A 12,644-nucleotide genomic window follows, 5' to 3' on the forward strand; every position below is an offset into this window, starting at 1 on the left:
TTTAACGATAACCACATTTAATTAATCAATTAACTCACAAATAAATACAAAAAATAATTAATTATTGTTGCTTTCAATAAATAATTATAATTAGTCATCTGAATCTGCATCAAATGCATTATTGGTTTCAGGCAATTTTTGAAATCGTTCGTTGGCCTTCTTCCAAATATTTTGTTTGCTTGAATTTGTTGGAATTGATTGTACTTCTATGTTTTTTGAACCTATTCCGGTAGTTCCTTGATTGGATTGTGGATTAATCTACAACATAAGTTACTTTTAAAGTTACTGAAACAAATATACATAACAAGTATGTTGTGATGTTATTGCCCTATTTAAAAAATATGGCAGTCAGAATTTTTTCACTTAAAATGTGTTTTCAACTTGCCATTTTTAAATATTTAGCTGGTTCACGACCATGTCATTTGTTCCGATCAAATTTGTGGGTGTAAGTTACTAATTTCACTGTAATTGATACCACTACAAGTAAGATGTTGAATTTATTTTGTTTTTACTGAAAATAGATCTCCAAAGTTGCATATTTTTACAGAATTACTATCACATAAAAGGTAGAATTTTGAGAACTAAATATAAAAAAATATAAATTATGAAATTATTGTGTTAAGTGAATTTTTATTTCGACATATAACAGTAGATGAAACTTTTTCCAACTAGATTTCCAACAAATAGAGATGTGAGAAACGCGTTCGATGATTTAAAAATATTGAAATCGGATTAGAAAAGATTATGTTAAAAAAAAAAGAAAAAAATTATACAGTCAAGTATATCTGGATATTATATGTGTATCAATCAACTTACCGGTTCCAAAAGACCACCTCCCTCTTTACCTAACGACTCTCCTTCCTTCCAACCCATTTTCTGTAGTAATTTGAATCCCTTATTTTCTTTATTTATCGACCTATAATAATTATGATAACGTATATTCAATACAAGGAAAACAGTACTTACTCATTAACGGAAGCTGTTTGAGTTTTTTCATGTGGATTTTGACTGCCTACTGTTTCTCTTCTTTTTTGAGCCCTGTCTGTATATCCACTGGCTAATTTTGCCTCACCCTCAAATTCTGTGACTCCATAAAGCATTTTTAAATTATTTAATTGCTTCTTATGTTGATTCGACTTACTAGGCATGTAAAGACGTTCTTTTTCTGGTTCTGAGAGAATATTATATCAATCCGATTTTCTTGTTGCAGTGTAAAAAATGTAAAGAAGTGTTTTATTATGAAATATACAACAATATAATCCTCAATTACAATAATCTTTCAGTGACCTCTATCTAGATTTACTACACGAATAAGACCACAGTAATACCATTTACCTGACAAGAACAAATGGTGTAAAAGAGTGGAAATCTGAAGTTAAATATATAGGATTAACCCTAAACATTAAGTTTCTGTTGAAATAACTGCTAATAAAGCTAAAAAGATGTGTTGGATACTCGCCGTCATTAAGACAACTGTAATCGCGTCTAAGAAAAAAAAATAAGAAGATGGAAAGAATATTTGAAGAAATACTTAAGGTCGAAAATGACAGAAATAAAAATGCACTCGAATTAATAGCAAAAGAAGAAAACCTGGAAAATCAGCTTACAGCCCTACCAAACTGAGAAGTTGAAGGAGTGATAATTAAGAAGAAAAACAATAAAAGTCCCGGAGACAATGGAGTAACACAAGAACAAATAAAACATGGCGGTGAATAGCTTAAAGGACAAATGTACTTTGTCAGATTTGGAAAACCGAGAAAATGCCAGAAGCATCGAGAAAATCCATTATAAGAAAGAAGACAAAACATTGAGTGAAAATTATAGAGGAATAGCCTTATTAGACATCACATAAAAATATTCGCATCAATTCTGAAAAATAGATTGGAAATACATGCAGAAAAATCGTTAGGAGAGTACCAAGGACGGTTTAGAAAAGGCAGAGGAACTTCCGATCAATTTTTTTATGATAAAACAGCTAATTACTTGTTGTTATGAATATGAGATTCCAACCCAGATTCTTTTTGTTGATTTTAAAAGAGCTTATGATAGTATGAACAGAAAAAAGTTAATCCAAAAATGACATTAGAAGACACAATCAATATAATAAAATTAATAACAGGAGAAGTGAACCTTTCAAAATACAAAAATTATTAAAATAAACAGAAGAAAGCTTGAAGAAACCACAATACAATTAATAACAGCAGCAGAAGAGATAGGCCTACACTTCATACTACTTTTCAATAATGACAAAAAAAGTTTATGGAAATAAAGAATAAATGTGGAGGTAAGACAAAAAACAATTTTACATAAACTACATAAACATAATGGAACGCTAATAGAATTCGAGAAAGTAGAAAATTTCATGTATGTGGATGTACTACTAGATAATGAATGCCTAGAAGAATGGGGGTATACGTATGGGGCAGCAATAGTCTAGCATATTAAAGCAGGTCAGAACAACATGAGGAAATATTCAAAAGCCTGCCAGTGTGTGCATCACATTACGAGCTGATGCTGGAGTATTTGGGGCTGATAACAAATTATTATCATCTAGGCTTCTGTATAATCGTCTTATAGATAGACATATTTACTACTGGAAGATTCATTCTGATACTAGAGAACGTCTGATCACCCATGTAATTGACTAAAAGCAGATACCAGAAAAAATCTGCAAGAGAATAGGCGAAAATACTTTAGTATGGGTTTCAGGTCATAAAAGAATCAAAGTTCAAAAAAAAGAGCACAAACGCAAAAGAGTTTTGGAAAGAGGAGACTGAAGAAATCATCTGATAACGTCTTCTTGGTATTGATTATTCTTTTGGAACTGTGATACTTCTAGATCCCCAAAGTATTTGGATTTTACCATAAACAAGCTAAACTGTCGCCTAAGGAAGCACGCAGATAAAATTAGGTAGTAAAAACAGACTTCAGATTTTGTCAAGTTCACATGGTTCTAGAATGCCTTGCTATTGCAAGCATATACAAAAATTCTTTGGTTTTGAAACTTGTATGATCGGGGATATAACCTAAGTACCTATAGAAAAGGCGAGCTGTAGATGTTGAAAATAGCTCTATTAATGGGGACACAATAAACATTAAGGTTGTAGCGCAATCTATTCGAATTATCTGTATATTTAGATACCTATTAATGTAGTTGAATCAAATTTTTTTCAAATCATCACTTCAAGGACTTCTGTTATCAGTTTTAAACGTTATTATCCTTCATCCACTTATCGACATTTAGTTAAATTTGCCTTTCGTTCGTTCCCATATTATGACCAGTTCTTTTAAAATTTGGTGTCAACTATTACAGGCTAAGGAAGACTATGAAAACTATAATGGCCTTAATAACGCAGATTTTAGTAGGAGATGAATAATACACACGTTATTTGTTAGAAAACTGCAGAAATTGCCAATATTACTGCCCACTCAAAAGTAGTAGTTTTACAAAGTAGAATAGTGTTCTGCAGTTGAGGAAAACCGTTAGCTACTGTTTGCTATTGATGTGTTTGTGATTTTTCAATTGTTATGAAAATGGCATTAGATGCAAAGTTTACACCAGTTAAATCCAATTCGAATTATTCTGAATTTGAAGGAAACATCATTAATCCCTTTTGGATGCCACCTCACTCTGTTCTATTATGACAAGTGCCAATAACAATGATAATTTTTCTCTAAATCTTCCTGAAAAGATGAGTTCCATACAGTTGTTTCCCATTTCGCCAATAATATTCTTCCCATGCGCGCCGAAAAGACTAAGCCTTCCAATAGTACCCCTATATTCACAAGCTCAAATTGGTCAAAGCCAACAGTGATAGTGTTAATATACATGGTATTCTGGATGATAAGCATCTTTTATTTTAATCATCATTTTTATTGCTATAGTTACAGCTTCCATTTTCTCAGTAGAATTCCAGAGAGCAGGAAGATTGAAGCCTTCGAATCAGCCAAAAAAGGTGATGGAATAGGCAGATCAGTGTTTCAGATCACTTCTTAGAACATTGTTGATAGTATACTCGTCCTTACTAAGTTTTTAATTTCGATATGTTACATTTATACTTATTCTAATGTTACAATTCTCATGAATTCTCGTGATAATCATATTATCGTAGAAATTTCAGAATTTTTTTTCAAACAAGCACAAATATTTAAAACAACGCTCTGGCAGTGAACATGTAAGCTTTTATTTTCAAATTTAGTCCTACTATTAATATCTTCTATTATAATTTATTCACCAATTTAAAATATTTTCCCGACAGATCATACTAATCAATAATGAATTATATTTAAAAATTTATTCATCGACCAGCATGCAATAGAAAAAAATCTAGTATATTTTTAAGCATAAGCTACGACTCTGGTGGCTATAAATTTCATCAATAATTTCACTTATACATGGAAACTCATAATAAACTGATACAAAAGTTGTTTCAATTATTTTTTCAGCTTTAAATATTTTCTAACAAACTTTCTAAGAACAAGTTACAGAATGTTGAATGTCTTTATGTTAGATTAAACAAACTATGTTAGACCAAATAATTTATATTTGATGCTGCCTTTGCCAATCCAGCAAAATCAAAGAAACAAAACAACAAAACCATCATAGTTTGTTAGAGGAAACAAATTATATTGAATGATAACTTTGCTAATTCAGCAAAGTGAAAAAGCTATATATATACAATACATTCACTGGAACATTCGATATCAAATCAAATTAAAATTATACAACTCAGTCTGCCTTTAGTGTTAGTTTTGTTATATTATTAATTGTGTATACTGCTGAATTTCTTGTAAAAGTGTAGCTAATAAAATTGTAAAAAAGTGAGTTTTCAAGAGATGATTCATATTCAACATCACAAATTAACTGTTTACTCAATAAAGAAAATAGTGAGTTTAACAATTTTAGAAAATATATCTGTCCATTTTGTATTCTAAATATATACTAATATACTAGATCCCCTATAAACTCGAAAACATGCGTCAGAGAAAAAATAATGAAGGAAAATTATCAGAAAGGATCACTTTCAAGTTAGGTCAATTTATTATCTGGAGGAAACACAGCTTACGAATAACACTACCTTTAAACTTTGTGTTGTAAGCCAGTATGAGTCCACAAAGTGATAAGGGGTAATTAGAACAATAATGTAAATCAGGCACTGATGGAAGAACAAAAGATGTGTACTTTTCTAAATTCGGTAATCTAAGAATTCTCAATGATTACTCTATAACAAACATCACTAATCAGTACTTTTACTATTGATGCTTTGTAACATTTTTGTTGTTCAATTGTTATTATAAATAAAAGATTACAAAAGGAAACTAAAAAATAGGAAAGTCCTATCAAAAACTGTAAAATAAAATTTATATGAGTCAATAGCATATAACTGTCCAGATTAGTATGTATAATTCAAGCAGATTGCTGCCAATGAAAAAGTAGAAGAAGACAGACTTGAGTAACAACAAATATTTTTCAAATTAAAGATTCAAAGTTGAAAGCAAAGAAAAAATATCCCATGAGGTAAAACAAAGCTATGTTTCAATCTAACTATCATCTAACAAACTATATTTCTAATTAAAATTACACATACCTTTAACTTGAATAAGTCCTGGTTCACAATGTCCACATGTTTGGTTACCCTCATGTATGTGACACACTAAAATTGTCTGCCCGATTTGTATTTTACTGCCATGAATAATAATCATACTTTCACTCTCTTGTTTTGATGGTGACATTCGTTTTCCGTTAAGTAAAGTCCCATTTCTTGATCCTAAATCCACTGCTTGGTAATGTCCAGTTTTTTCTTCAAATGAAATTTTCAAATGATGTTTACTTGCGTTCGGATCTTTTAACAGAATCGAATGGGATCCTTCCCGACCGATTGAACCTCCACTACAGGTTATTATATGTAAGGAGCCAACTTTCATACTTGGTATTTCTGAAGCCTCTACTATTACTCGCATACATGGTGGCCAACTTTTGGATATATCTGAAAATTGAAATTATCCAAAATTTGCATCATGCTCTTATATAATTTACAATGCAGTTCAAAGTGAGCAATTTGCTACAATCCTCAACTCCTAGGTGCCATATTATTTTTCAACAATAAGGGAAATTAGAAAAAAAAAACAAAAATAACTACCACTAGAATCAGAATCGACCCCTGCATCATCACTATTTGTTTCAGTAGAAGTACATTCTCCTTCTTCCATATCCTTATTTATTTTACCAGATCTTCCTTCTGTTTTACGCCCTTTTTTGAGTCCCTAGAAAGAATAATTTCGAGTTACTCATTTTAATACGTACCCAAGGCAGTATTTCGTTGACTATTTAATGTCATTTTATTGAAAGATAACAATAGCTCGCCCAAATCAGAAGTAGTCTTTACCTGAAAACAAAGAAAATGTATATAATAAGTCGTAAATAGTTGACAAACACTATATTATTTAATTTTTTTCATTATTGTTCTCACAATGAATTAAAAGATCATAAAACTACTACAATATTGAAAAGTTATTGAAAATTTATCAATAGAATATAAAACAAGTGTACATCAACATTCATCATATACCTATAGTAATAGATTTGTGCCAATTACTCAACGTATTAAATAAATACTCCAACAAAGTAAACGGATTTTGTAATGTTGATTATTGTAATCAATGTAAAAAAATTATAAAATATAAGGCAGAATATCCTGAATTAACAAATGTGCAATAAATTTGATACAAATTATAGAAAACAATGAGAGGGCCTATTTGAATAGTGCCTATTTCCTTCTTTAGCAGCAGTTACATCTCAATAGTATCTAGATAGGTTCCATATCAATCAAAATTAATGACACTCCAAAAAGTTTTGCTTAAAATCACTTCAAGGTAAGTTGCATAATAGGTCTTGTAGTCAAGAGAAAGCTTTCAACAATCACCACGTACTTTTGAGAAGCCTTCTCAAAGACACTCTTCATGGATTATAACATATGGATTATTATTGTTAATTAATTATGTGTTAATTTTGCTACAGAGTGTATTTTTTAAATGTAGGAATCAAATCTACGAATACTGTTTAATGTGTGCTAACTACAACCTTGAAAAGTGAGCAAAATGAAATACATTAAGGTACAGAATTTGTTAATTAGTGGCCAAAGAATTAGTTTTGTTGCTCTGGCTAATCTCTTAAATGCAATGTTGATATTTACTTTACATTAAGATAGTTAAAATTTTGCAAATATAATATTGTTCAATACTAAAAAATGGTTGCTGATTAGTTGTCAAAGAATTTACTTTCTTTGCAGCTGCTTTCTCAGACTCGAATTTTACTAGCTCTTCAGGTTTTAAAAGTGCCTTTGAAATTTGTTGTGGAGAAGGAGAAAAAAACATCAGCCATATTGGCCCAAATTTTTAATTTTGTCAGTCTTTTGAAGTCACTGGGAATTTGTTAATGATGCACTTTGTTACAATTACCTACAGAGTTAACAAGAAAATAAAAACAAAAAAACCTTGTTTTTGAGAAGAATATCTTGGCATTAAATCAAAGCTTGACAGCTAACTTTAAATAAGGTTTGCATATTGCAAGAAGTCGTCCATATCTTTCGAGAAAATGACCATCAAATTAAATTTTGGAAGTTTTTTAAAATACGTTGGAGTCATTTTGAATTTATTACTAAGACAGTTTGTTACTATAATTGCCTACTAAACAGGCAAAAGTATAGAAGCAAAAGAGACTACGTTCGTTTTGATACTTTTGATATTTTTCTATAAAAACATGTCCAATTGTATGATTCTATATCATTATAATGAAATTCGTTAGAAATAATTAAAAATGATTCTGAAAGTACTTAAAATTATCTGTGATACTAGCAATATCAGAGTCCAAGTTATTTTTCTTCCTTCTTACTTTCTATTTTGTTGCTGGTTCTGTTGATAATAATAAATCACAGTAAAATACCACAACAAAAAATTCCAAATGATTTTCACAGTATTCAAAAATAATTGTGAAGTTAGTAAATTTCCATTCCCATCTATTATGGGCAATTTGGGTTTCTCTTCTATTGATTTCCTATAGACAAGTTTAATGACAAAATCCATTTACAACAAAATGAAAATGATTTTAGAGTATTTAGAAACTTGGAAGATTCCATAGGCTTTGAAATAGCAAAATTCAATATATCCCAAATGATCTCAAAGGCATTTTTAAACTATATGAAAATAAAGTAATCTGGGTGTGAGAAAGCTATTAAATTTTTCGATATGGAGAGATTTTATATTATATTTACAAAATTTCGATTATGATGTAGAATTAGCATTAACGGTTTTTCCGATGGATCAAACAGAACAATAAAATTAATTCTTTGGCAACTAATTAATTAGTACCAAATTTTGCTGCAAACTTTGGTATTCGTTTTTTAGTGCTGCTATCTACTGACTTTGAGATACTCATATATTAGTTTCAAGTGAGAAAACCAAACTCATGTTGATCTACAAATGGGTTTCTGAATGAGGTTTTTTAAAATTTTTGTATTGACGCTAGAACACACGTGAACGTCTGTGATATCAGGTTTGCCAGGCCTTTGTTTCCCAGAGAAAAAAAACATGTGAAATTACAAGAGCCAGATTATAAAAACTTCTGTTATTGCTAATAAAATGATGACAAACATTATTTACAAAAATAGAAATTGAAACAGATGAATGTTTTGCCTTTAGCCTGATTAAATTTTTTCAGGATTATATGATAGCTAAGATAAGCTGCTATTTCAGCTTCAATTGACAGAGCGGATAAAGCAGATCATTGTGCTTCTCAAGTAGGTCTTCATCAATTTCAACAATGAGAAATTTCTCTCAGCGGAAGCTGTACTGACAAGAAATGTGAATAGTATTATAATTGTTATGTAAAAATTCAGACATACTTCTTCCAAATTATTTAGCAAAATGTACTGAAGGAGCTGTTTAATGTCATTGATAGATTCTAGTGAATTGCTTGTTAAAAGCTGAAGTTCTTTATATTGTAAGAAAGACTATATGACACTATTTTCGTGTTCTCAAAGTAATATACCTAAATCATTACAATGCTTGAGAAGCCGCCAACGCCTAGCGACACCACTGGATTCATTGGATGCAAAAATGTCACAAATTGAAAATATTAGTGAGAACTTTTTAAACCATCAACAATTATTTGATTGTATGTATAGTATTCAGTAAAATAAATGTACTGAAAGTATTTACTTTGTTTTTATGTTTGCTTTTTCTTTTAATAACATGTCCACTTTCTGCCTCTGCTTGAATAGGTACTTGTGAATGAAATTCATAAGATTGTGTATCAGCATTATATTTTAGATATTTACCAGTAGTACCATCATAATATAAACCATATTCCTACAAAATAATAAAAATCAATAATGTACAGTAGTTTTCAGTAATCACCCACCCCTCATAAACATTGACATTAAATAAAAAAAATTATATAGAAGTTGTATCTATACAATACTTCACTGTCCTAGTATTAAAAGGATGTACATAACAAATTAAGAAAATTTTAAATTTTAGGATAATATAGTTATGTGTATAATGTAGGTATACATAGAACCTTTTGAATAACATGATGACACCCTGGTATTTCTCAATTTTTCTTGTTTCGTAATAATTATAGGTTAGGTTTTTCAGTTAGTTAATTGAATCTGGGGATATATAGAGCCTGATATAGTGGTGCACAAAGCTGAAAAGAAGCTTCCATGTAAAAGAACTAGGGACTCGAGACCTGGGCACACAATATTCTAAAGAAAATATTTAATAGAGGATAGAAATACGTTTTAACAAAAAAGGATTGATTGAAAGTAAGTAAAGACAATAGAAAAAAAAATTTAAACTATTATAAGTTAGATGCAAATGGAAAGAGAATGTTAATCCTATATACAACTACAAAGTGTAAGGTTGAAAGAAGATGTAGGGGGAAAAATTCTAAAAACTCAAGATGAATAGCTTTGGATATTTTTTTATTTTAAATAATGGAATAAACATGTTTGTAGAGATTTTTATTGTGGAAGACAGGCTATAAACCAAAAACCTAAATAGACCATTCATAACCATGCAACAAATTCCCATAAGCTTGAAAAAATTTAGTAAAAGATCATATTAAAATGTTTCTCTTAGTAGAGACATTTTTGTTGGGCTAAAACAAAAAGGCAATTCCTAGAACGTGACCTATCAATAAGGAAAATGTATAAGTTATAGGAAAAAGTTGTAGTAGTAAAAGTGAATTCTAAAGAGCTTACTTCAAATGAGAGAACAAGAGCTTTATAATTTAATTACTATTGGTTAAAACGAATTATAAAGCTTTTCATTTTTAAAGGTGCCTTACAATTTTTCAACAAATTACGAGATTAGATATAGGTGCTCTTTTTCTGAGTCTGAATAAGAATCTTCGAGTATAAGACAAAGAATTGGTTGGGGACAATCTTGTGTTACAATAGAAAGTAACATTTCCTGAAATACTGAGAAAAAAATGATTATGCATTGGTATTTGCACAAAACAAAGTACAAGTGGATGCCAAATATGATAAAACTTTTTATAAAACTATTTTTAGTAGAATAAAAACAAATAAAAAAGAAAATTTCCAGTATAAGATAAGTATTTGTTACTTTTTGTAATTTTTATTTCCATTTAATTCCAAGTTTTGCAATCTTATGTTAACGATATCCAAAATTTTTGAACTTTTTAAGAATAACAGATTCCTACGTATTTTTGTTTAATCCAATAAAAATTGAAAAAACAAATTCAGACACAGTAAGAAATTGAGAAAATGTTCAAATTTAAGTAGATCTAAAGGTAAATATTTTTAATGTTGTTGTTCTCAAAATTGAATAACTATAACATAAGATTATGTAACTCTAGGGCAGCAACTTGTTATTGTATATATTAAATATTGTAATAATTCATCACGTTCAGTAGATAAATTGATAAAATAATACCGCATTGTAGTAATATCCCGTATTATAGTCATAGTATAATCCTGATGTTTCCTCGTAAACAAAACCAGTATTTTGCATAGCTGATTCAGCTGCTTCTGTAATATCATCAACTAAACTCTGCTGAACATTCATTTGGGTTTCTGAATCTAATGCATTTGTACTGATTACTTCTGTTTGGGTACTACTATCTATATGTTTATTTCTTGTCTAAAATACATTAATCAGAGGACTTACAGAAAATAATTGGTAGGTATACCACCTTTAATCTATTTCGCAATTTGTTTATTTTTTTCAGGTACCGATTAATAAGATTTTCTAATTTTTCAATGTAATTGAAAGCTTCTGGGTAATCTTGTAACAATTTCATCTTGAAGTTGGTATCTGTATGCGCTTTTTGAATTATGTCTATTTCACTACATGACGAATCACTTGTTTTGATTTCTTTATTTTGATTTACTGTAGTATTCATGTTTTATATTAAAATACCTATTTTAGAATATTTTTCAATATAAACATCACTGGTATCTTCTGTCATATGTCAATATAATTTCTCTCCCTTGGAATATATGTATTACCCTAAAAACTTGGTCTGAAGTTCGATGGCTTTGCTCACAGAGATATATATTCACCAGGTAGATAATAGATCGCTATTATGCAATTCTATCTCTGTATTTCTCTGTTCTCTTATTGAGTTAAAATACTGCTTTATTGTATTTACTGTCCCAGTGCGGTAAGCATTATCATAAGTACACGATACACATTCTTTTTACTCTGTTGTGTAGTGGGAGCAGACATCATACATGACAGCATCTAACTAAATCTACTCTGTGGTTTGTATTCGGTAAATGAGGTTAAGTATTTGGGGACGATTTGTAGAGGATGAGAAGGGATTAAAAAATTATTATTGGAGACTCATTGAGGAGTGGTGGTACCGATAAATATTTAATTACTACAGAACTTATAAAAATGTATCATGCAGTAGTAAATTTTGAAACACGCAGAACTGTAATTAATACCGACTAAGTGTTAACTCTATAGTAGTGTAGTGACTTAAATTATGGATAAGTGGCCAAAAGACGTTGGTATTTTAGCTCTAGAATTGTATATACCCTCTTTATATGTTGACCAGGCAGAATTAGAGGATTATGATGGAGTTTCAAGTGGAAAGTACACTATTGGTTTGGGCCAACAGAAAATGGGGTTCTGTACGGACCGGGAAGATATTAATTCGTTATGCCTTACTGTGGTTCAAAAATTAATGGAAAACTACAATATAAAACCACAAGATATTGGTCGTTTAGAAGTGGGAACTGAAACTATCATTGATAAATCTAAAAGTGTAAAAACAGTTTTAATGCAACTGTTTGAACCTTTTGGAGTAACAGATATAGAGGGTGTAGATACAACAAATGCGTGTTATGGGGGTACAGCGGCATTGATCAATGCTATTTCGTGGATTGAGTCATCTTATTGGAATGGCAGGTAATTGTAGATTTCATTATTATGAAACTTGAGGGGTATTGTCTATTTTTAAAATTAATGATATAAATACATCTAGAGAGAAAATAATAACGCTTTTATACATTAATAATAATTTATTATAATTGTTGCCAAACACATTTGCAAGTGCTTTTACTTTTGGAAAACTTTTACCTGTCCAATTTTCACACAAAGTGGTATATTTC

The 12,644-nt window shown here is 29.9% G+C and overlaps 2 protein-coding genes across 3 annotated transcripts in view; one reads left to right on the forward strand and one right to left on the reverse strand.

Moving 5' to 3' along the window:
- LOC130896992 (angiogenic factor with G patch and FHA domains 1) lies at window positions 1–11,786 on the reverse strand. 2 transcript variants are annotated; one of them, XM_057805445.1, is made up of 8 exons: window positions 11,219–11,786; window positions 10,960–11,166; window positions 9,217–9,366; window positions 6,141–6,264; window positions 5,589–5,987; window positions 967–1,171; window positions 817–916; window positions 1–258 (listed from the first exon to the last, which is right to left on the reverse strand). In XM_057805445.1, the coding sequence occupies exons 1-8, from the start codon at window positions 11,426–11,428 to the stop codon at window positions 91–93; spliced, it is 1,563 nt and encodes a 520-aa protein (XP_057661428.1). In that variant the 5' UTR covers window positions 11,429–11,786; the 3' UTR covers window positions 1–90. The 2 variants fall into 2 exon arrangements, with proteins under 2 accessions (XP_057661428.1, XP_057661429.1); XM_057805446.1 differs by lacking the exon at window positions 6,141–6,264 and adding an exon at window positions 6,305–6,386 and having other exon boundaries at window positions 11,219–11,604.
- Window positions 11,785–12,644, forward strand: part of LOC130896993 (hydroxymethylglutaryl-CoA synthase 1) — a 19,067-nt gene continuing 18,207 nt past the window's right edge. The window contains exon 1 of the mRNA XM_057805448.1: window positions 11,785–12,441. Coding sequence (XP_057661431.1) covers window positions 12,017–12,441 — 425 coding nt within the window. The 5' untranslated portion in view covers window positions 11,785–12,016. The remainder of the gene's footprint in view (window positions 12,442–12,644) is intronic.

Source organism: Diorhabda carinulata, chromosome 8 (genome assembly GCF_026250575.1).
Source record: "Diorhabda carinulata isolate Delta chromosome 8, icDioCari1.1, whole genome shotgun sequence".
Classification (NCBI taxonomy): Eukaryota; Metazoa; Arthropoda; class Insecta; order Coleoptera; family Chrysomelidae; genus Diorhabda; species Diorhabda carinulata.

Bases quoted from the DNA above. Each gene is read 5' to 3' on its own strand.
- LOC130896992 (XM_057805445.1), bottom strand. From the start codon at position 11,428: ATGAATACTACAGTAAATCAAAATAAAGAAATCAAAACAAGTGATTCG. The intron at 5,988-6,140 runs GTAGTTATTTTT...TTCAATTTTCAG, and splicing joins GGTCGATTCTGATTCTAGTG to ATATATCCAAAAGTTGGCCA. The intron at 1,172-5,588 runs GTATGTGTAATT...ATATTCTCTCAG, and splicing joins AGGACTTATTCAAGTTAAAG to AACCAGAAAAAGAACGTCTT.